The 24,724-nt window shown below is 39.3% G+C and overlaps 1 protein-coding gene and 1 long non-coding RNA gene across 4 annotated transcripts in view; one reads left to right on the forward strand and one right to left on the reverse strand.

Annotated features, from left to right (window-relative positions):
- Positions 1–1,489: 1,489 nt before the first annotated feature.
- On the reverse strand, positions 1,490–14,573 carry LOC138748348 (uncharacterized). The gene is made up of 2 exons (XR_011347958.1): positions 13,800–14,573; positions 1,490–1,579 (listed from the first exon to the last, which is right to left on the reverse strand). It is a non-coding gene; the product is annotated as an uncharacterized lncRNA (long non-coding RNA).
- nup153 (nucleoporin 153) overlaps positions 13,935–24,724 on the forward strand; it is a 63,339-nt gene continuing 52,549 nt past the window's right edge. Inside the window, exons 1-3 of one of the 3 annotated variants that reach the window (XM_069908390.1) lie at positions 13,935–14,384; positions 22,016–22,217; positions 22,365–22,409. In XM_069908390.1, coding sequence (XP_069764491.1) covers positions 14,223–14,384; positions 22,016–22,217; positions 22,365–22,409 — 409 coding nt within the window. In that variant the 5' untranslated portion in view covers positions 13,935–14,222. The remainder of the gene's footprint in view (positions 14,385–22,015; positions 22,218–22,364; positions 22,410–24,724) is intronic. The other 2 variants (XM_069908368.1, XM_069908379.1) reach the window with 2 other exon arrangements.

A 24,724-nucleotide genomic window follows, 5' to 3' on the forward strand; every position in this document is an offset into this window, starting at 1 on the left:
GGGAAAAGCTTATTTTGATACAATGGAGTTTTACCTGAAATCTTATCTTGAGTACCTATGGCTTCATTTTTTTTAATATCATAAATCCATTAAATGTTTCAAAACAGGTAAATTATAATTACTCAATAACTTAGGATTCCATCTATAAATAAACTGATCCATCTTCTTCACACCAATTAAAGATGGTTCAATATTAGCCCATATCAAAGGTTTATCAATTTCAAACATTCTATTAATAAATTTTAATTGTGCTGCATCATAATAATTTTGAAAATTAGGAAGTTGCAAACCTCCTAATTCATATTTCTAAGTCAATTTCTGTAATGATACCCTTATCATTTTATCCTTCCATAAAAATTTCCTCACCAACGCATTTAAATTTTTAAAGAATCTTACAAGAAATAGACTCAAAAAAAAATACTGAATATGAGGAAAAATATTCATTTAAATACAATTAATTCATCCTATTAATGTAATCAGTAAATCTTTCCATCGATTCAAATCATATTTAATTTTAGACAATAAGGGCAAATAATTTAATTAATTTAAATTACTATAATTACAATCTACCTTAACATCTAAATACTTAATCTGATCTGACCATTTAAATTTCACAATATGCCTAAATGAAGGCTAATCCAGTTCAGCTAAAAGCATAATCTCACTCTTTTCCCAATTAATTTTATAATCTGATATCTCACCACACTGTTCCAATCTATCATGTAAACTCTTCAAAAAAATTTTGAGGTTCTGTTAAATATATCAAAGCATCATCTGCAAACAAGTTAATTTTAAATTCATCAGATTGATAATAGACAATAGGTGCTAGAGTAGGCCAATTGGCCCTTCGAGCCAGCACCACCATATATCGGATCACAGCTGATCTTTCATCTTAATTCCTTTAATATTACTATCTTGTCTAATCACCTGAGCCAAAGGTTCAATAACTAATGCAAATATAGCTGGTGACAAAAGGCAACCTTATCTAGTCAATCTGGTCAACATAAAAGGTAAAAATAACTGTCCATCTGTCACATCTCTAGCAGTAGGACTTCTATACAAAGCCTTAATCCAACCAATAAAAAAAGGGCCAAATTTAAATTTCTCTAAAACTTTAAATAAAAAGCTCCACTCTACTCTATCAAAGGTCTTTTCTGCATCCAACGAAATAATCATTGGTAGGTTGGATCCCTCCCGAGACACATTAATCAAAAAAATCAACTTCACAATATTATCTGCCAAATAACAATTTTTAATAAAAGCTGCCTGATCTAAATGGATTAAATCTGGTAAATATTTAGCCAACCTATTAGTTAAAACCTTCACCACAATTTTATAATCAACATTTAATAACAAAATGGGTCTGTAAAACCCTGCTTTCAATGGATCCCTATCTTTCAATAATTGTAATAATTGCTTGAGAAAAAGAATCCGGAAAAGAATGAACCTCTGCCACCTGTTTCAATACTTCCATGAATAAAGGAATTAATAAGTTCTGAAATTCTTTATAAAATTCAGAAGTAAAACCCTGGAGCCCCTGGAGACTTCCCATTTGGCATAGATCTTCTTACTTCTTTAGCTGTAAAAGAAGCATCCAGATCTTTAATATCCTGACCACTCAAAAAGGATAAATCCAAATCAGATAAAAAATTATAATTTTTAACCTCATCCCCCACTACTTCAGGTATATAATTTTTCATAAATTTCCTGAGGTTTATATGTCATCATTGATTCATGTCTAATAGGATTTATTGTTCTAGAAGCTTGTTCCGTTTTTAACTGCCAAGCTAATACTTTGAGCTCTTTCCCCTAATTTTTCATAGTACCTTTGTCTAGTTCTCCGTAGAAACTTATCAAATTTATAAATTTGTAACAAATTATAACGCAACTTCATATTGGTTAAAAAATCTTTCTTAATTTCCGCTGAATTTTGCTATAAATCCTTTTCTAAAATCTCCTCCAATTTACTAACATCCGCTATATGTTGTTTCTTAATTTTGGCAGTAAAACTAATAATTTGTCCTCCCAAATATGCTTTAAATAGGCTTTTAAAGCATCCCTTAAAACAAATTTACTATTAACTGAATCCATATTTTCTTTCAAAAAAGCTCTTATAAAATTACAAAATTCAATATTTTTCAACAACAAAGAATTAAATCTCCATCGATATATATTGTCAATTCCCTCCGAAACAGTGAGTGTTATTAATAGCAAAGAATGATAAGACAAAATCCTACTCTTATATTCAGCCTTCAATACCCAGCCTTGCAATTGTGCTGATACCAAAAGTAAATCTATTCTAGAATAAGAATCATGTCAAAATGAATAAAACAAAAAAAAATCTTTCTCTTTAGGATTTAATCTTTTCCATATATCTACTAAAATTATATCTTTCATTAACATTATCAACTGTTTAGCCATTCTAGTCCTAACTACTGTTTTTGGATTTATCTAATAATGGATCCAAACAACAATTAAAATTGCCTCCCACCATCATTTTTTTCATATGCTTGATTTAAATAAAAAAAAATCCAACATAAATTTTTCATCATCTATATTAGGAGCATAAACATTCATTAAAGTCCAAGACTCAGAAAAAAATTTACAATTAACAATCAAAAGTCTACCAACTGACTCAATAACTGATTCCAATTTAAAAGATAACTTTTTATCAATCAAAATAGCTACTCCTCTTGCTTTCAAATTAAACAAAGACACTATAACTTATCCAACCCAATTTCTTTTCAATTTCTGATGTTCCTTCTCAGTCAAATGTATCTCTTGCAAAAAGGAAACACCAATCTTCAATTTTTTATTATGCGGAATACCCTTTTTCTCTTAATCAGATTATTAAGCCCATTAACATTAAAAGTAGCAAAATTTAAATTAGCCATCATTACACTTCACTTCAAAAACCACCTTACCACACATGATGAAACTCCTCCACAATGCAACCAAACAAAAAGGACTAAATGATCTCCTCAAAAGAAAAAAAAACCCATATATAAAAAAAACACAAAAAAATACTGTACTACAGTATTACCCCCTCAATAATATTCAACAAGTCATTTCAGCTATGATATGCTTCCTCCAGATCTCTATGAACTTGATCATCGTCGATGTCAATATCAATCAACTGCTGAGATTCCTTCTCTTGCCTTCCATTCTTCCCCTCTGAACTGGAACTGACTGTTGGTAAACGTTTTCTTGACTTTTTATCTCTTTATTATTATTCAGTAGAGAATTAGCAAATACAAGAGCTTCAGCATCATCACTAGAGATATCAAAAGAATATCGAAAAGCAAATTTGTATCCTTTCTTCCACAAAACAGCTTTAGAAGAATTAAATTCTTAATGACTTTTAATAACAACTTGACTCAAATCAGCATAAAGGAAAACTATTATTCTTAAATGATCAGTGCAGCTCAGGTTTCAGATCTTCGAGTGGTGAAGTAGCTTCAGAAACAAACAGCATATTATGGGGTTAAACCAGAAAGTCTGCAGATGGTGGGATCAGGTACTGCTGAAACTCTTGATTTCTTGTCATGCATCACCCCATTCCTAAAATCCTGGTTCCCCTCTACTTCCTCTGGATGTTGTGTGACCTGCTGAGTTTCTGCAGCGCATCTGCGTAAACCAATTTTATACTTAGGTAGGTATCAGGCAACCATGTCCGTCTTTAAGGCATTTCTGTCTTTGAGGTATGGAAATTTCACGTTACTACCCCCTCTGAAAATTTGTACCTTCAAGGCCAAGCGTGAAGAAATAAATCTCAGCACCTAGCAGATCTTCATTCCGTTATTCTGAAATTAATCTTTGCTAGTACTAATAAGGGCTTATTAGTTTGTAACAATAGGCATCAGACTGTGGAGTGGATTTAAGTATCTGATGATGCAAAATTCCTGAAATATAGGGGACAATATTAAATTTTGTTTTTGGAAATGGACAAGTCATTGATGATATTTTTTTTAAAATTGGATTGGTACATGGATGGAAAGGGTGTGGAGGGCTATGGTGTGGGTGCAGATCATTGGGACCAGGCAGACGAGATGGGCCAAAGGACCTGTTTTTCTGCTGTAATATTCTCTGGTTCTATGTAGATGTGTGGACCCTGGGGGATTGAGTAAATGAAGCTAAATGTGCTGCTAGCTACAGCAAAACATGATTTATGCAGGATAGAACTTAGTGTTGATGAAGAGGATTGTTGGAGAACTTGGCAAGGAGGTTTTTGGAGAAATGGGCATTGACAATAATAATAATTTTGTAAATATATAATATGGCAAAAGGAAAAGATGCTGTGAAGATTTTTTTTAATTTTTCACACTATAAATCATATTGACCAAGATACATAGACATTTTTTCTCTTGAATATATACAGTATCATATTCTCCCCCTTTTTCCCCCCTCCCTTCCCTCCCTCCCTCACCCCCTTTCCCATTTATTTGAAGTTCAATCTATAAGATGCATTTAACCCATTAAACAATGTTGTCACTTAATAAAAATAAATAAGAAATTTTACTGAGTCAGTTCTTTTCGTTGTCTTCTCCTTCTGTCATTTTAGGTGGTGGAAGTCCATGGTAAGATTTCTCTATTGTATTTCATGTATGGCTCCCATATTTGTTCAAATGTTGTGATGTTATTTCTTAAATTATATGTTATTTTTTCTAATGGAATACATTTATTCATTTCTATGTACCATTGTTGTATTCTCAAGTTGTCTTCTAATTTCCAGGTTGACATAATACATTTTTTGCTACAGCTACGGCTATCATAACAAATCTTTTTTGTGCTCCATCCAAATCGAGTCCAAATTCTTTATTTCTTATATTACTTAGGAGGAAGATCTCTGGGTTTTTTGGTATATTGCTTTTTGTGATTTTGTTTAATATCTGGTTTAGATCTTCCCAAAATTTTTTCACTTTCTCACATGTCCAAATTGCATGAATTGTTGTTCCCGTTTCCTTTTTACAGCGGAAACATCTGTCTGATACTGTTGGGTCCCATTTATTTAACTTTTGAGGTGTGATATATAGCCTGTGTATCCAGTTATAATGTATCATGCGTAACCTTGTGTTTATTGTATTTCTCAAAGTTCCGGAGCATAGCTTCTCCCATGTTTCATTCTTTATCTTTATGTTTAGATCTTGTTTCCATTTTTGTTTAGGTTTACCATTTGTTTCTTCGTTCTCCTTTTCTTGCAGTTTGATATACATGTTTGTTGCAAATTTTTAAATTATCATTGTGTCTGTAATCACATATTCAAAATTGCTTCCTTCTGGTAACCTCAGACTGTTTCCCAATTTGTTCTTCATGTAGGTTTTCAGTTGGTGGTATGCAAACATTGTATCGTGAGTTATATTATATTTATCCTTCATTTGTTCAAAGGATAATAATTTATTTCCCGAAAAACAGTTTTCTATTCTTTTGATCCCTTTTCTCTCCTATTCTCTGAAGGAAAGGTTATCTATTGTGAAAGGGATTAGTTGATTTTGCGTCAATATTAGTTTTAGTAGTTGGTAATTTGTTTTATTCCTTTCTACGTGAATCTTCCAAATGTTGAGCAGATGATGCAATACCGGTGAATTCCTACGTTGCACCAATTTTTCATCCCATTTATATAGTATATGTTCAGGTATCTTCTCCCCTATTTTATCTAGTTCTAATCTGGTCCAATCTGGTTTTTCCTTTGTTTGATAAAAATCTGATAGGTATCTTAATTGTGCGGCTCTATAATAATTCTTAAAGTTTGGTAGTTGTAAGCCTCCTTGTTTGTACCATTCTGTTAATTTATCTAGTGCTATCCTCAGTTTCCCCCCTTTCCATAAGAATTTCCTTATTATTTTCTTTAGCTCCTTGAAGAATTTCTCTGTTAGGTGAATTGGTAATGACTGAAATAGGTATTGTATCCTTGGGAAAATGTTCATTTTAATACAGTTTATCCTTCCTATCAGTGTTAGTGGTAAGTCTTTCCAATGCTCTAAGTCGTCTTGTAATTTTTTCATTAATGGATGATAACTTATTTTATATAGATGGCCAAGATTTTTATTTAGTTGTATACCTAAGTATTGCATTGCTTGTGTTTGCCATCTAAATGGTGATTCTTTCTTGAACTTTGTGAAATCCGCATTATTCATTGGCATTGCTTCACTTTTATTTGCGTTGATCTTGTACCCCGATACTTCTCCATATTCCTTCAATTTCCTATGTAATTCTTTTATTGATATTTCTGGTTCTGTTAAGTATATTATAACGTCATCTGCAAATAGACTGATTTTATATTCCTTCTCTTTTATTTTTATCCCTCTTATTTTATTTTCTGTTCTTATCAGTTCTGCTAGTGGTTCTATAGCTAACGCGAGCAGTGAGGGAGCTAGTGGACATCCCTGCCTTGTTGATCTACTTAAGTTAAATTGTTTTGATATATATCCATTTACTGTCACTTTCGCCAATGGTCCCTTATATAATGCTTTAATCCAATTAATATATTTCTCTGGTAAGCTGAATTTTTGTAGTACTTTGAATAAATAATTCCATTCTACCCTGTCAAAGGCCTTCTGTGCGTCTAAAGCAACCGCTACTGTTGGAGTTTTATTTCCTTCTACTGCATGAATTAAGTTAATAAATTTACAGATATTGTCCGTTGTTTGTCTTTTTTTAATAAATCCAGTTTGGTCTAGATTTACTATTTTTGGTACATAGTCGGCCAATCTGTTTGCTAATAGTTTAGCTATTATCTTATAATCTGTGTTAACTAGAGATATTGGTCTATATGACGCAGGTGCTAGTGGATCTTTCCCTGTCTTTGGTATTACTGTAATTATTGCTGTTTTGCATGAATCTGGTATGTTTTGTGTTTTATCAATCTGGTTGATTACTTCCAGGAGGGGAGGAATTAATAAGTCTTTAAATGTTTTATAGAATTCTATTGGGAATCCATCCTCTGCTGGTGTTTTATTGTTTGGTAGTTTTTTTTTAATTTCTCCTGTAATTCTTCTATTTCAAATGGTTTTATTAATTTATTTTGCTCCTCTGTTTGTAATTTCGGTAGTAAAATTTTAGTTAGAAATTCATCTTTCCCTTAATTTTCAGTTTGATATAGTTGTTTGCAGAATTCCCTGAAGTTTTCATTGATCTCCGTTGGATTATATGTAATTTGTTTGTCCTTTTTCCTTAATGCCAATACCATTCTTTTAGTTTGTTCTGTCTTAAGCTGCCACGCTAGAATTTTGTGCGTTTTTTCTCCTAGCTCATAATATTTGTTTTGTCTTCATTATGTTCTTCTCCACCTTATATGTTTGTAGTGTTTCATTTTATTTTTTTGTCTGCCAATTCTCTTCTTTTAGTTGTATCTTCCTTTATTGCTAATTCTTTTTCTGTATTTTTTAATTTCCCTTTCCAACTGTTTCCCGATTGTAGTCCTTCTTCATCTTAGTTACATAACTTATTATCTGCCCTCTAAACAAGGCTTTCATTGCATCCCATCATATAAATTTGACTTTCACTGATTCCGTATTTATTTCAAAGTACATTTTAAGTTGTCGTTCAATTAATTCTCTAAAATCCTGTCTTTTAAGTAGCATGGAGTTTAATCTCCATCTATACATTCTTGGTGGGATGTCCTCTAGCTCTATTCCCAATAACAGGGGTGAGTGATCCAATAATAGTCTAGCTTTATATTCCGTTTTCCTAACTCTCCCTTGAATGTGGGCTGATAACTGGAATAGGTCTATCCTTGAGTTTGTTTTGTGTCTACCCAAATAATATGAATATTCCTTTTCCTTTGGGTGTTGTTTCCTCCATATATCCAAAAGTTGCATTTCTTGCATCGATTTAATTATAAATTTGGTTACTTTGTTCTTTCTGTTAGTTTTTTTCCCCAGTTTTATCCATGTTTGAGTCCAAATTAAGGTTAAAATCCCCTCCTATTAGTATGTTCCCTTGTGTATCTGCTATCTTCAAAAAGATATCTTGCATAAATTTTTGATCTTCATTAGGTGAGTATACATTGAGTAAATTCCAAAATTCTGAATATATCTGACATTTTATCATTACATATCTCCCTGCTGGATCTATTATTTCCTCTTCTATTTTGATTGGTGCATTTTTATTGATTAATATAGCTACTCCTCTGGCTTTTGAATTATATGATGCTGCAGTTACATGTTCTATCCAATCTCTCTTTAATTTCTTGTGTTCCATTTCAGTTAGATGTGTTTCTTGTACGAATGCTATATCAATTTTTTTCTTTTTTCAGTAAATTTAACAGTTTATTCCTTTTGATTTGGTTATGTATTCCATTAATATTTAAAGTCATATAGTTCAACATAGTCATATCATACTTTGTTTATCTTTCCTTTCCATTTCCTCATCACCACCTTCCCTTCTTATCCATTTCTGCATTTTTTTTGAACACATTATAAGACAACATTTCTAAAACATAAAATATTTCCACTATTCTCATATCTAAAATTCCTTTAACCCCAATAGTCCCTCCCCTTTCTGAGTTGCCCTTTGTCTCTTATCGGGCAACCACATCTCCCCTCTCCATTTGGATTTGCGAATCCGCTCGCAAGCGTCAACTGATTTCGCAGTGAATGTAATTCTTCCCCACCCAGCCCCCCCCAGAAAAGATTTTAATCTTCATACATAACAAAGGTCACTTAATTCCCTCCTTACTTCCTTTCTTCCCTTCTTAGTTCTTACTTATACTCTATTTTATATATATATAGTTTGTGGTCATTTTTGTTCTTGTTACATCTCTTCATCTCTCTGTTTGTTTTGTAGTTGTTCTGCAAATTTTCGTGCTTTTTCGGATCTGAGAATAGTTTGCTTTGCTGCCCCGGGATAACTATTTTAAGTACCGCTGGGTATTTTAACATAAATTTATAACCTTTTTTCCATAGGGTCGTTTTTGCTGCATTAAACTCCTTCCTCTTCAAAACTTATATCTGGATAGAAAAAAAAAATTTGACCCTTGTATTCCAGTAGTTTTTTGTCTTCTGTTATTTTTTTCATTGCCTTCTCCAATATATTTTCTCTTGTTGTATATCTTACGAAGTTTACTAGAATGGATCTTGGTTTTTGTTGTGTTTGTGGTTTAGGGGCTAATGTTCTGTGTGCCCTTTCTATTTCCATTTCTTCCTGTAATTCTGGTCTTCCCAGGACCCTGGGGATCCATTCTTTTATAAATTCTTTCATATTTTTGCCTTCTTCATCTTCCTTAAGGCCCACTATCTTTATATTGTTTCTTCTATTATAATTTTCCATTATATTTGTCTTCTGAGCTAACAGCTCCTGTGTCTCTTTAACTTTTTTTAATCAGATTCTTCTAATTTCTTTTTTAGTCATCTACCTCCATTTCTATGGCTGTTTCTCGTTCTTCCACCTTGTTTACTCTTTTTCCTATTTCTGTCATGATCATCGCTAATCTATTCACTTTTTCTTCTGTACTTTTTATTCTTTTTATTTCACTGAATTCTTGTGTCAGCCATTCTTTTACTGTTTCCATATATTCTTTAAAAAACTATATATCCATGTACTTGCCCTTCCCTTCATCTTCCATTTCTCTGTGTTCTCCCTCCTCTTCTTCTGAGTCGACTCCAGGATCTGTGTCTTTTACCTCTGTCTCTTTTGATTTTCTTGTTGAGTTGTTTATTTTGTTTTGTTGGGTATTTTTGTTCTTATTTTTATTAAAAGTGTCTTGGTGTTGGTCTTCTTCCTCTAGGTTGGTCATCTGTTGTTTCTTTGATTTCCTATTTTTATTCTCTTCCTTCTTGTTCTCGTTATTTTCTATGTTTTCCTGTTGAGAGTCCTGCTGTTGTGTTATACTTGTCTGTTTCAGCTGTGGAGATTTACTCCTCAGCTGGTCCCCCCTCCCGTCAGTGTTGTTTTTGTCTTGTGCATCGCGCATGCGCAGTTGCGCACTTTTGTTTGGGTCCGTGAGCCATCTTTGTAGACCTGAGTTTTGGGTTTCCACTGATCTCCTTGTACCGGTAAGGCCTTCACCTTCCTCCTCCGACGTCCTTCCTTCTTCTTTTCTTCCCGTTGTTTTTGGTTTTTCTTTCTTTGCTGACATTTTCTCCACACTTTCACTTTCAATTTGCTATGGTTTCTGTGTTAGTGACTTTGTTTTTTCCCTACCTTTTTTTTAACTTTTCTGGAGAGGGCTGGAGTTCCCCTACCGGCCACTACTCCATCACGTGACTCCCCAGATGCTGTGAAGATTGAAGTACATTAGTCTTGGGGTTTGAACGTACTCCCAAATGAATGACATGAATGTTTATAAACATGCATTTCAGCTTCTGCAAGTTATCTAAGACTTGTTTAATTAAACTCTGTCTAACTTTTTTATATAAAGGATCTAAATTACAGGTAAGATGTACGGAAGGTGTATGGAACCTTGGTTTTCAAGAGATATTGAGACTCTGGTTAAGAAGAAGAACGGGACCATTAGAGGGCGCACAAAATCAGTGAACCGGTGCTGACTCAAAAGGCCAACATGGCCTGTTTCCACTCCGTAAATGGTTATATTTCTTTGGCTTGGCTTCGCGGACGAAGATTTATGGAGGGGTAATGTCCACGTCAGCTGCAGGCTCGTTTGTGGCTGACAAGTCCGATGCGGGACAGGCAGACACGGTTGCAGCGGTTGCAAGGGAAAATTGGTTGGTTGGGGTTGGGTATTGGGTTTTTCCTCCTTTGTCTTTTGTCAGTGAGGTGACCTCAACAATGAAGATGGTGTTTAAATCCGGTATCGCACGGATGGCAGTCTCTTCAATCTGAGGCGACTGTAAGCTCACACCAAGACGCAAGAGCAATTTGTCCGTGAACTACTCTTTGCAGACTATGCCGCTTTAGTTGCCCATTCAGAGCCAGCTCTTCAGCGCTTGACGTCCTGTTTTGCAGAAACTGCCAAAATGTTTGGCCTGGAAGTCAGCCTGAGAAAACTGAGGTCCTCCATCAGCCAGCTCCCCACCATGACTACCAGCCCCCCCACATCTCCATCGGGCACACAAAACTCAAAATGGTCAACCAGTTTACCTATCTCGGCTGCACCATTTCATCGGATGCAAGGATCGACAACGAAATAGACAACAGACTCGCCAAGGCAAATAGCGCCTTTGGAAGACTACACAATAGAGTCTAGAAAAACAACCAACTGAAAAACTTCACAAAGATAAGCGTATACAGATCCGTTGTCGTACCCACACTCCTGTTCGGCTCCGAATCATGGGTCCTCTACCGGCATCACCTACGGCTCCTAGAACGCTTCCAGCAGCATTGTCTCCGCTCCATCCTCAACATTCATTGGAGCGACTTCATCTCCAACATCGAAGTACTCGAGATGGCAGAGGTCGACAGCATCGAATCCACACTGCTGAAGATCCAACTGTGCTGGGTAGGTCACGTCTCCAGAATGGAGGACCATCACCTTCCCAAGATCGTGTTATATGGCGAGCTCTCCACTGGCCACCGAGACAGAGGTGCACCAAAGAAGAGGTACAAGGACTGCCTAAAGAAATCTCTTGGTGCCTGCCACATTGACCATCGCCAGTGGGCTGATATCGCCTCAAACCGTGCATCTTGGCGCCTCACAGTTTGGCGGGCAGCAACCTCCTTTGAAGAAGACTGCAGAGCCCACCTCACTGACAAAAGACAAAGGAGGAAAACCCCAACACCCAACCCCAACCAACCAATTTTCCCTTGCAACCGCTGCAACCGTGTCCGCCTGTCCCGCATCGGACATTATATGGTTATATGGTTAACCACCAAGGGGCCTTGATTACTTCTTGCATTTTGAACCTCAACTCTTAAGATCAATTCTCTATCTTGATAACGTAAACATCTAATCAGTATAGAACATGGAGCTTGACCGGGAAGAGGTTTCCTTATCGCTGAATGAGCTCTATCCAATTCCAGACTATTTAGAAAATATTCTTTCCCCAAAACTAGGAATCCACCTGAAAAAATTGAACCGGATCCAGATCTTCAAAATCTTCCAGAAGACCAACAATTTTAACATTATTCCTTTGACTTTGATTCTCCAAAGCATCAATTTTCTTCAATAATTTCTCTGAATTTCCCAACCAGTGAATGAATCCTCCATCTGACCCATCTTTTCTTTACATTATCCCACATCATCCTTACAGTCATGAAAATTCTCTTCAATCGTCTTAAATTTATCTTGCACCTTGTCCACCATTTTCATACACTTTGCCACATCCAACTTAATAGATGATATCTCCCCCTTCATATCAGCAAGTTGTTCCTTCATAGATGGAAAACCTTGACCCATCTGAGTTGCCAAATTTTCTATCTGTTTAGATATATCAACTTGTGAAGGTGGATCTGAATAATAAGGGTCAGATTTAAACTTTGTTGAAACCTGTTTAGATATTGGCCTACTCTTGTATATAACAGTCTCTTCCTCCTCCATATCTGGGTAAATTTCTCCTTCTTGCAGTCGCCCTCCAATGTTACCTTATTCCTCCTCCGTCGATGCTGAAGGCATTTCAGCCTGACTGTGGGTTTGGATAACCCCTCTCGTCAGCCCAGCATCACTAGGCCAAGAGACGTTGGGTCCCCTCGCAGCCCAGACCGCATTCGATATAACGCGCATGTGCGGTTGCTCCTCATGTTCCAGAGAAGGATGTCATCAGGTACCGGCACCATCTTCCGCCACATCATCTTACCCAGGGACTATCGTTGTGGTCTTGGGTAAGGAGGAATCGACTCCAGAGGCTCCACTTTGAAGGTAGGCCCAAGTTCTTCTGCACTTGATAGCTGTTTAGAAGTCATTTTTTTTAACTGCTTGTGCTTTAGTTTTCCTCATAATTGCTTTCAGGATATATCAGCAAGCTATTCAATATTTTGTGAAAAAATTTAAAAACTTTTAATAGTTTCTCCACACCTTCTCCCTACACTATGCCCCCAATTATGAACAGTATTGAGGATAGAAATTCAGAATCTCTCTCTCAGGCTAAATATTTCAAATTTTGGAGAACATGCATTTGGCCTGAAATATTAGTTTTTTTTTAAATGCAGTGGCAAATGCCTGGTATGGACTTTCAGGGCTTGTGGTGGAAGCAGATATAAATATTTAAATGGATACAGATAGTCACATGGGTATATAGGAAGGGTGTATCATATCATGTGCAGCCAATAGACATTTTTAGTTTCTTTTGCCATTGTGTTCAGGGCAGATGGTTGGAGCTTGGTTAATCATTTTCCTCCAGAGTGAAACACAATAGGCTGCAGCACTGTGATTGTAGTAAAGATCCTGAAATGCTGGAGAAACTCAGCTGGTCTTTTCAGCATCCATAGGGGACACAGACTGTGAAACTGCTTTGTTGAGCGTCTCGGTTCTGTCTGCCCGCAATAGAGTAGCCACCCATTTCAATTCTCTATCCCCTTCCCTTGCCAACATGTCTGTCCATAGTCTCGTGCTGCCAGACTGAGACCACCCGTAAACTGGAGGAACACCACATCTTCTGATTGGGAACCCTCCAACCAGATGGCATTGACTTCTCTAGTTTCAAATTACCAACCCCCCCCAATACTCTTCCCCTGCCTTCATTCCTCCAGTTCTGTCTTTTCCCTGTCTCATTTCACAGAATCCAAATCATTCTCACCTTTTCTCTCTCCTGTACTCTCATCATATCCAGCTACTTTTGTCTGTTGGACTGTACTCCTCCCCCTACCATTCTCTACCCCCTTTCTCCACCCAGCCTTTAATCTCGATGTTTTGTTGCCCTTGACTTCAAAAAAGGATCAGGCCCGAAACGTCAGTAATATACCTTTACCTCCTATGGACGCTGAGATTTTCCAGCATTTATTGTGTCTTTACATCAGCGATGAGGCATGTGCCGTCAAAGATGCCAATGCTGACGCTGAAAAGATCTCTAATGTGTCTTCACGTTGTTGACCCACCCGCTTTAACTCTCTCCGCCATCATCACCCGGCTACCCCCACTCCCTGATGACGATATGCGTTTGTGGGGTGGGGCCAATCCAGCAGCGCGCTGACGTCACACGCCGCGCGCTTGTTCTCTGGTGCGTCCTTCAAACGGGAAGAAAGAAAAGCAAAGCCCAACGGGCAAAAGGAGATGTGCGTGCGCGCGTGACGTGAGGCGAAGCGCGTGCGGCCGGAACGAGAAGGCGGGCTGACGTCGAGCGTGAACGCCCTCTTTCTCGCTCGCTCTTTCTCCCCCCCGCCCTTCCCGTTTCATGACACGGCTGCTCGGAGATCGAGAGCGGCGCGAGCGCAGAGCGACGGGCAGCCGGGAAGAGGCAGACATGGCGGCGGCGACAGGAGGAGGCAGCGGCGGCGGAGGCAAAATCAGAAATAAAAGGCACCACATCATCAGCAAACCATACTCCAAGGACCAGGTTAGGAGCCGGCAGGGCGGTTGGGCAATGCGGAGGACGCGGGGGGGGGGCTACTGGCTATGGCAGTGGTGTTATCGAGCGAGCCGCGGCCTAGTGTTGGTGTCGGCGGCCTTGCCAGGAGCCGCGATCAGCCGGGCCCCGCCTGGGAGCTAGAGAAGGATGGGGAAGAGAGCCAAAGCCGAGCGGACCCTACCCTGCTGCCATTATTCCATTATATTCATATTCCATTATGTTTACTCATCAGAAATGCTGCCGTGTGTTTTCCGTCGGTCGCGGTTTCCGGTGGCCCAAGCTGCTCACGTTTGGGACTCTTGTCAGGAGAAACGCGGCCCCCCCACCCCCCTCCCCGCCATCCTTCTCTTTCCATCAAATCTTGGCACCTCGTTCTCTTTACCACTGATCTCCCAGCCTAGTTCGAATCCGCTCGGTACAGGCCCTCCTCGTTTTCCTTGACAGCGTGCTCTCATTGTTGGGGTGGGGGGGGGGGGGGTGGAGATTTTGGCGCGGAGTTCATCGATTAGTACATTAACGCCACATCTTTTACAATGTTTCATCTTGATGACAACTTTTTAACGTTTCATTTCTTGTGGCGACGCGTTTTCTTTTCTGTCTGCACTTCTCCCGTGAAGATTTGGATTCTCGTGTCTCTGTTCTGGGAACCGGACAGCCTCGGTGGTGCTAGATTATCGCCAATGGAATTATTCAGAAATGTGTATACAGTGAAAATAACAGTCTGCCTTTTTTTGTATGTTCACTGAACTTTATACAAACAAGTTTATTGAATAAATATAACACCATGATTTTTAAATAAGTTTTAGTCTTCGTTCCATTATAAATTGCCTGACCAATTTTCATAAATGAAATACTGTAGTATGCCTTACATATTTTTGGTGTCTTTGGACTTTGATTTTTATGACAAAAGTGCTGGAAAGACCCAGCAGGTCACGCAGCATTTAAGATATTTTAGGGGCGAAACTGGGAGACCTGGAAACAGGGAACTCCTATGTGTGTGACTTGCTGAGGTTTCTCCAGCACTTGTTTTGTCTTACATGACAACCACAGTGCCTGCTGTTTAACTCTATTGGTTACAGTAATATTTGTGATAGCTACTTAGAATTTCATGTCTATCTTAAGAGTACTGTGTACATTTGTACATGTGCACAATGTAATTGTGTTCAATTGCAGTATTGTACTGGTTCTGCTGTTGCTCCTCAGACGTTATTGGCAAAAGTGAGTTGCAGTGTTTTTACCTGTACTTAAAGAAGATATTCTTTCGATAGCGGGAGAGCAGATTGGTTGCTGGGCTGGCAGGTTTGTCATATGAAGAGAAAATGAGTAGACCTCACCTCTAGAAAAGTTATAACAATCTGATGTGACTTCATTGACACACTGAAAAATCAGAGAACTAAGCAAGGTGGAGGACGTTTCCCTTGAGTGGGGACTCTTGAACCAGAGATCATAGCTTTAGATTAAAGGGTAGGCCATTTAGGATCAAGATGTCGGAATTGTGGTATCAGGGAATAGTGCAGGAAAATATTGAAGAAGATCAGCAATGATCTTGTTGATTAGGGCAGATTTGAGGGGATGCTGAGTGTATTTCTTTATATGGTGCCCATGAGATGATAAACATTCTAAGATATCTTACAAGAACTTTTATATTTGAAACTTGACACTGCCTTAAGAACGTTATATTGAAAGTTTCGAAACACTGGTTCTAGATAGTAATTCACAGATTTAGAAGGTTTATATGCTCCTGGTAGGGTGAGGGAATGTTATTCTGAAACTGAATACAAATAGTGAGTGACCTGCTTTTTTAATTTCTATATACTAAATCATGGGGACATTAAGCACAAATCATCTTCCACTTGCTTGTGAGCAATACTCAGTTCATCCATTTGTGCCCACAGTTGTCTGGATGAGCCAGTACCTTTCAACTAAATACAATTAGATTAAAATAATTGCCTTGGTCCTCCAGTTCAAACTTTAAACTGAGTTGTTTATTCTGTTTGCACTTGCTAGCGAAGCAGGGCTGATTTCTCTTCGGCATTCTCTATTACTATTATCTGAATATTCTTTTCGCTATCATCTCTCTTGCCAACATACTACCAGACTTATCTGTATTATCTGTCCTGTCATCCATTTTTCCCATCCTTGGCATCCTGTTCTTCCTGTACTGAGTTAGATCCTGATCTATGACATTTTTAAAGCTGTATTAGTTATTTCTGTGAACGGTTCTCATTTTAAGTAATACTATTTCCTTGAACTTATCATCATATGATTAAGATTCTCTTTGCATATTATTTTCACCCGTGCCTTGAGTTGGTCAGTTCACTGCTTTGCTAGTACCTTTCTAAATATCTCCAGTTTACAAGTATTTGAACACCCCTACCCTCCTTTGTTCTATCTGGTCTCTATACCACCATTGTCACCACTTATCGGATTCCAACACTGGGAATCTTTGTCTTCTAATCTCCCACCCCACACTTAATGACTCATCTTTCTCCATCCGAGCCTTTTGTTTTTCTGGCCACTCTTTCCTTTTGTCTGGCATTTTGGCATTTTACTAATTCCACATGTGCCCCTATTCTCTTCACATTAGCTTCTCTTTTTGTGTGGCCAGTCTTGATGAAGGGTTCTGGCATGATGTGTTCATTATTTTGTTTTCTCCCACTGATGCTGGACCTGATGAATTCTGACAGTAGATTGTTTTGCTTCAGGTTCCAGTATCTGTGGCCTCCTTTGTACCTGTTCTAATACCTTCTTTGGCTTTGTGAACTATCTGAGAAAGAATTTATCAGGATGCTTTTTATCGACTACAGTTACACATTTAACATCATCATCCCCTAAAAACTGATTAGTAATTGCCAAGACCTGGGACTCAACACCCCACTATGTAATTGGATCCTGGATTTCCTCCCTTCCAGACTACAATCAGTCTGGATTGATAAGAATGTCTCCACAATTTCCATCAGTACTGGAGCACCACACGGCTGCATTCTTAGCCCCCTGCTCTACTCACTTTACACCTATGACTGTGTGGCTTGGTACGACAATAACACCATCTATAAATTTGCTGGTAGTGGGTTGTTTAAAGAAAGGTGATGAATCCGCATACAGGAGGGAGATTTAAGTCACCCACAGCCTGCTTGGGTCCTTTGACTGCTGTGCTCCATGCTGATCTGCTGCCATGGCCATTGTCCTCTTGGGTCATCTCCTAAGCTTTTCTTTTTTCAAAAGAGTGCATTCTCATCATTTCTGGTGCTGAACTCCCTTGGAGTGCAACCCCTTCATGTTATGTGGCCCAGCATATGTACTGCCATCTTGAGAAGACACTCCGAGGTTGCAAGTTTAAAAAAAAAACCATTGGCTCCTTTAATAAGCTGTTTGAAGTCTGTACGGACCTGTTGGCAGTAGAACAGGGCATTAGGACCCTGTGGAGCAGTGCTGCATATCTACTCTCTCAGGCCTGCACTAGCACCACCACTGTCCATACTACAGATTTGACAACGCGGCTTTTTTTTGTTGTAGTAACAGAATTATTCTGAATATTGTCTGTGATGATTAAGAGTAGAAGTACTGAAATCTATCTCTTGTCCTAATATTTCAAACTGATGCATAACTATGGAAAGAACTTTTGTAAGCCAGCATTTTGTTAACTGGAAACAGTTTTCCAACTAATCATTTGGTTTTAAAGCTTGTCCACTTCTTTATATTTGAACATTACATGTTCTTCAGTCAAGAATGGTAAAGTAAAGCTATGTGTGCAAATCAATTCAAAGCAGTCAAATTGCACATCCCGTGTAAACTTTTGTGAGGCTTGTAAATTTTGTAATTTACATGTTCTTATGAAAGCAATATGCCAAACTCCTTTAGCATGAAAGGTACAAGAATTTTAAATGACACCCAAAAAACATGAATCATACCATTCAGGCATTAGGTTATCAAGCTGTTGCCCAATGAGAACAAATGTAAATCTGCTTGTTATTCACTGCCTGAGTTGCTTGCATGTGGATGCAGTCAGTACTTGCTTTTCTGATCCCCTCTACATGTTTGGAATCTGAATGGATTATAGGCTTGGAATGTCCAGAAACAGTGAAAAGGATAGGAAAAGCTAAATAAATGGAGAACTGGTGGGGGTGGGGTGTGCACATCTTCAAGTTGATAAGATGATGATAAGTGGAATTACATGAAGTAGAAAGGCAAAAGAAAAGTTCCAAACCTTAAAAATTCATTAATTTTGGTCAGCAGAAGGTTTGTGTCTTATTGAAGGACTGTTTGAACAAAATGTCAAAGAGATTCAATTGAATTTTAAAAATTTCTATTTTGGGAATCGGAATCATTGGCAAGGCCAGAATTTTGGGTGTGTTCTTAATTATCTTTGCGAAGGAGGTGGTGAGTGCCACCTTAAGCACTGCAGTCCTTCTGTGGAACTTCCAGTATGTTACATGGAGGTTATTTGAAGAGACAATAGAAGCTGAAATCCAATAGGTTTAATTAAAATTGTGAACATTTAAGGAAAGGAGGAGTCTTGTTTCTGATGGTATTATGATCATTTGCACAGTACATAGATTTATAGTAATTAGTAAACAAATCAGGTGTGTTGTTTTTGCTGATTTGGAATAATGTGCCCAAAAGATTAATGGCAGCAGATTTAACAGTTGGTTTATATTCCTTTTTTTAAAAAAAAAAACTTTGCAATCAATGCAAGAAAAACTAAGGAACTGATTGCAGGCTTCAGGAAGAGAAATCAGGAGAACACAAACCAGTCCTCATTGAGGGGTCAGCAGTGGAAAGGATGAGAGCTTCAAGTTCCTGGGTGTCAACGTATCTAAAGAACTAGCCACGGAGCTCCGTTTTGATGTAATCACAAAGAAGGCACTGCAGCAGCTATATTTTGTGAGAAGTTTGAAGAGATTTGGTATGTCTCCAGAGACTTGCAAAATTCTACAGGTGTATAGAGGAGAACATTCTGACTTGTTGCATCACTGTATGGAGGTGCCAGTGCACAGGAAAGGAAAAATCTAGAGTTGTGACCTCGGCCAGTGGTATTATGGGCATTATTCTTCACTCCATTGAGGACATCTACCAGCGGCGGTATTTCAAAAAACCTCAAGGATCCTCACCACCCAGGCCATACCCTCTTCACACTGCCTCCATTAGGAAGGAGGTACAGGAGCCTGGAGAAAAACATTCAACGGTACAAGAAATGGCTTCTTCCTTTTTGCCATCAGATTTCTGGATGGACAATGAACTACCTCACTTTCTCTTCTTTTGCATTAATTTTTTTATTTAAAAATATATAATTTATAGGAATATTTGCATCTGTAATTCTGTCACAGAACAACAAATTTCTTGACATGTTCATGACAATAAATTCTGATTCTGAGAAAAGGAAATGGAAAATTACAATTCAGCCAGGGATATGGTATAAGCACACACGGCTCAATGACCTCCACAGGTGAATAATTTGATGATTTTCTATCTTGTAATTTGAAATTCTACCATATATTACAAGGAAACATACAATTGTACTAACATTGGAGACTTAAATGTTTGAGTTCACGCTTCTTGTGAATGTTAATTTCTGGGGTAAATTGTAAGTTAAATATTTTACTCTGAAGGAGTAGCAACTTCATTGGTAGCTTATCAGTTTCACCTATTTTATTCTGATGTTTATTCAGATAACATTGCTTCTCTGTCATTTGTCACATCAGTAATCGAACAACTGAAAAGTGGCAAAGCAGCAGGTATGGATGGAATCCCCCCCAGAGGTCTGGAAGGCTGGCGGCAAAACTCTGCATGTCAAACTGCATGAGTTTTTCAAGCTTTGTTGGGACCAAGGAAAACTGCCTCAGGACCTTCGTGATGCCACCATCATCACCCTGTACAAAAACAAAGGCGAGAAATCAGACTGCTCAAACTACAGGGGAATCAAGCTGCTCTCCATTGCAGGCAAAATGTTCGCTAGGATTCTCCTAAATAGAATAATACCTAGTGTCGCCGAGAATATTTTCCCAGAATCACAGTGCGGCTTTCGCGCAAACAGAGGAACTACTGACATGGTCTTTGCCCTCAGACAGCTCCAAGAAAAGTGCAGAGAACAAAACAAAGGACTCGACATCACCTTTGTTGACATCACCAATGCCTTTAACACCGTGAGCAGGAAAGGGCTTTGGCAAACACTAGAGCGCATCGGATGCCCCCCAAAGTTCCTCAACATGGTTATCCAACTGCACGAAAACCAACAAGGTCAGGTCAGATACAGCAATGAGCTCTCTGAACCCTTCTCCATTAACAATGGCGTGAAGCAAGGCTGTGTTCTCGCACCAACCCTCTTTTCAATCTTCAGCATGATGCTGAACCAAGCCATGAAAGACCTCAACAATGAAGACGCTGTTTACATCCGGTACCGCACGGATGGCAGTCTCTTCATCTGAGGCGCCTGCAAGCTCACACCAAGACACAAGAGCAACTTGTCCGTGAACTACTCTTTGCAGACTATGCCGCTTTAGTTGCCCATTCAGAGCCAGCTCTTCAGCGCTTGACGTCCTGTTTTGCTGAAACTGCCAAAATTTTTGGCCTGGAAGTCAGCCTGAGGAAAACTGAGGTCCTCCATCAGCCAGCTCCCCACCATGACTACCAGCCCCCCCACATCTCCATCGGGCACACAAAACTCAAAACGGTCAACCAGTTTACCTATCTCGGCTGCACCATTTCATCAGATGCAAGGATCGACAACGAGATAGACAACAGACTTGCCAAGGCAAATAGCGCCTTTGGAAGACTACACAAAAGAGTCTGGAAAAACAACCAACTGAAAAACCTCACAAAGATAAGCGTATACAGAGCTGTTGTCTTACCCACACTCCTGTTCGGCTCCGAATCCTGGGTCCTCTACCGGCATCACCTACGGCTCCTGGAACGCTTCCACCAGCGTTGTCTCCGCTCCATCCTCAACATTCATTGGAGCGCTTTCATCCCTAACGTTGAAGTACTCGAGATGGCAGAGGCCGACAGCATCGAATCCACGCTGCTGAAGATCCAGCTGCGCTGGGTGGGTCACGTCTCCAGAATGGAGGACCATCGCCTTCCCAAGATCGTGTTCTATGGCGAGCTCTCCACTGGTCACTGTGACAGAGGTGCACCAAAGAGGAGGTACAAGGACTGCCTAAAGAAATCTCTTGGTGCCTGCCACATTGACCACCGCCAGTGGGTTGATATCGCCTCAAACCATGCATCTTGGCGCCTCACAGATCGGCGGGCTGCAACCTCCTTTGAAGAAGACCGCAGAGCCCACCTCACTGACAAAAGACAAAGGAGGAAAAACCCAACACCCAAACCCAACCAACCAATTTTCCTTGCAACCGCTGCAACCATGCCTGCCTGTCCCACATCGGACTTGTCAGCCACAAACGAGCCTGCAGCTGACGTGGACATTACCCCTCCATAAATCTTCGTCCGTGAAGCCAAGCCAAAGAAAGAAGAATAGTTTAGTCTTTCAGCAGTTCTAATTTGCTATTTCTGCCAGCCAGTTAAGATGGGGGAAATAGAGGATTCTTTTGATTCAATGCAATGTATATTTGAAATGTAAAAAAAAATTCTTACATTTTGAAAAACAAATTTATCCACAGGGAATTATTGGCAGAGTTACAGACACGGTGAAGAACATCGTACCTGGATGGCTGCAGAAGTACTTTGGGCAAGCTTCCAAGGTAGAACCAGCTGAAGCAAAAAGATCGATAGACAATCACAAAAACGATCCAGTCCTTGTGAATGAGACTCCTCTATTTGATAATAGACACAATTCAACATCTACAACCAATAATACAGCTGGTAGGTATATATTTAAATGCATGGGTGGGTTTTTTAATTATTTTTTTTTTAAATTTAGACATGCAGCACAACAGCAGGCCCTTCTGGCCTATGAACCTGTGCTGCCCAAATATCACAATTAACTTACAATCCCTATGCATTTTAAAGGTGGAAGGAAACTGGAGCACCGCAGGGAAACCACACAAATACAAGGTGAAAGTATAAACTCCTTTCAGACAGAGCTATATTCAAACTCAAGTTGCTGACTCTATAATCACCTTGCACTAACTGTTACACTAACCATGCTGTTGGAAAAGGCTTTATTTAAAAATATGTATTAGCATTATCATTTTCAATCCAAGAGAAATTCTTCACGGGGGCAAAGAAGTGGTCATTACTAAAGTCTTTTTTTAAAGAAAGTCCCAGACTTCTCTCTGTCTTATTTCTGAAAACAAATTGACCCCAGTTATTTGAACATTCCTCCCTGAGCACTTGTATCTAAATCATTGATGAGCGTTGTGAACAAAAAAAAATTTAACATGGAAGTTGTAGGATGCAGCAGTCCAATTCCACTGAGATTGAGAGAAAAAGGTCTTGACTCACTTTTCTTATCCTCTAACTAATCACTAACTAAGTTTCATCCGTCCATCATGCAAATACTCTTCAGATTTTTCAAAGATTCCTTTCAATGTCACATAATACATTAAAAATTAAATGCACATGGTAGATTTCAACTTTCGTCAGCTGTAAGGCAATCAGATATGCCATGAGCATTGCCTGGTGCCCCTAACAATAGTAGAAAGAAGCAAAGAGGGCCCTTTCAGAGAGACAGAGAGTCCATGGATTCTCGTTCAGTGCTTTTGTAGCCCCATAGACTCTTATTCAAACCTTGGCAGCATGAGCTGCAGGTCCAAAGATCCAGTAAGATCAGAGTCTTCAATGCTCAAGGCTCTTTGGGAGCCTTTTTGCCTTCAGCACCTCCTTGAATCTTGGTTCTAATACCTGATTCCCATGAGCCGGTCTCCAGCAGCTGGCAGCCTGTGTGGGTCCGTTGACTGCAAGATGCCAGCAGACCGCAGGATGTGTAGGACCCTTAGCTGCTGAGCCCCTCACTCGTCCGCTGCCATGGTCACCATCCTGTAGGATTGCCTCTTCTGCTTCTCAGTGGGGATGTTCTTCCTGTTTCTGGTGCCCTGCACTGGCCCAATGCTTCCCTGGATTCTGCAACTCCTTGAGGGCATTGCTGGGTACAGACACCACCATTGTGGGCACAGACCCCAACATTGCAGGATTATTAAACAAAATACTGTCGACTCCTTTAAGGACCGGATGTTTGAACCCCTCTGAGCATTGCTGTGTCTTCATTCTCCTTATTCTGCACCAGTGGCATTGCTGCCTTTTTTTTTAATGTATGATATTCCCCCATTCTGACTTTTTGGTCTTCAGTCTCCAATGATCCCCAACTCAAATTTGAGGAAAAGCCTGTATGGATCTGTTGGTATCAGGACCAGGCAGTAGGACCCTGCAGAGCAACGCTGTGTCTCCATTCCCCATTCTCCCAGGGCAAAACCAGATGCAGCGCTACTATTACAGCAGCCCTGGGGGTGCCACCATTTTTTAAAAAAGTCAGACCTTTTAAATCAGCATCAAAAGATATGTTCTTAATGCAGGCAAATGGGATTAGTGTACATAGGCAGACGATTCGTGGAATATGGTGGGCAACAGGTCACACAGAATCCATGAAAATAAAAGTCAACTACTCGGGCCTGAGCCCTTCTTCACAAGGTCTGAAAAACAGTTGCCTAAATAAAAAGGTAGTGGAGGGGTACACAAGCCACTATGTATGAGATAATAGGTGGATGGAGGTGGGGGGATAGAAGAGAAAGAATCTGGGAAGTGATGGGGAGAGGGCTTAGAAAGATTCCTTTCTGATAAAAGGAAGAGGATGGGGAGCTGGAGAAGAAGACTGGGAAGGGAAGAATGGGGGGGGGGGGGTGGAAGTTAAGAGTTTGGAAAAATTGATATTGATGCCATCTGGTTGGACACTGCCAAGAATATAAGGTGTTGTCCCTCCAGTTTATGGATGTCCCCAAATGGATTAAAGATCCCATTTTGTGCTGTGCAACTCAAAACACAGAATTTCATGACCTGTTCATGACAATAAATTCTGATTGTGACTTCCTTGTTTTTTTGTATTATTAATTACTCTTAATTTCTTTCTTCTCATTCTTAGCAAGCTTGGGACTTGCTTTTTCCTCATTATTTTCTCTCTTGGGACCAGTGTTTCCTCTAGACTGTGCATGCACACGTGAATCTGCGCTCATTGATTTCCTTTGCGTGTGCGTGCACACCTTAGTGGAAACACTGCTTGGGACCATTGATATATTGATGAAAGCTATCTATCCTGTTTCGATCAAGTCTCTTTCCTTTACAGGGATCTGGCATGGAAGGCTAGCATAGATCGTGTTGAATGGCGAGGCAGGCTTGAAGGGCATGGTGGCCTGTTCCTGTTTCCTTGGTTTCACTCT

The sequence above is a fragment of the Narcine bancroftii genome, chromosome 1 (genome assembly GCF_036971445.1).
Source record: "Narcine bancroftii isolate sNarBan1 chromosome 1, sNarBan1.hap1, whole genome shotgun sequence".
NCBI classification, from domain to species: Eukaryota; Metazoa; Chordata; class Chondrichthyes; order Torpediniformes; family Narcinidae; genus Narcine; species Narcine bancroftii.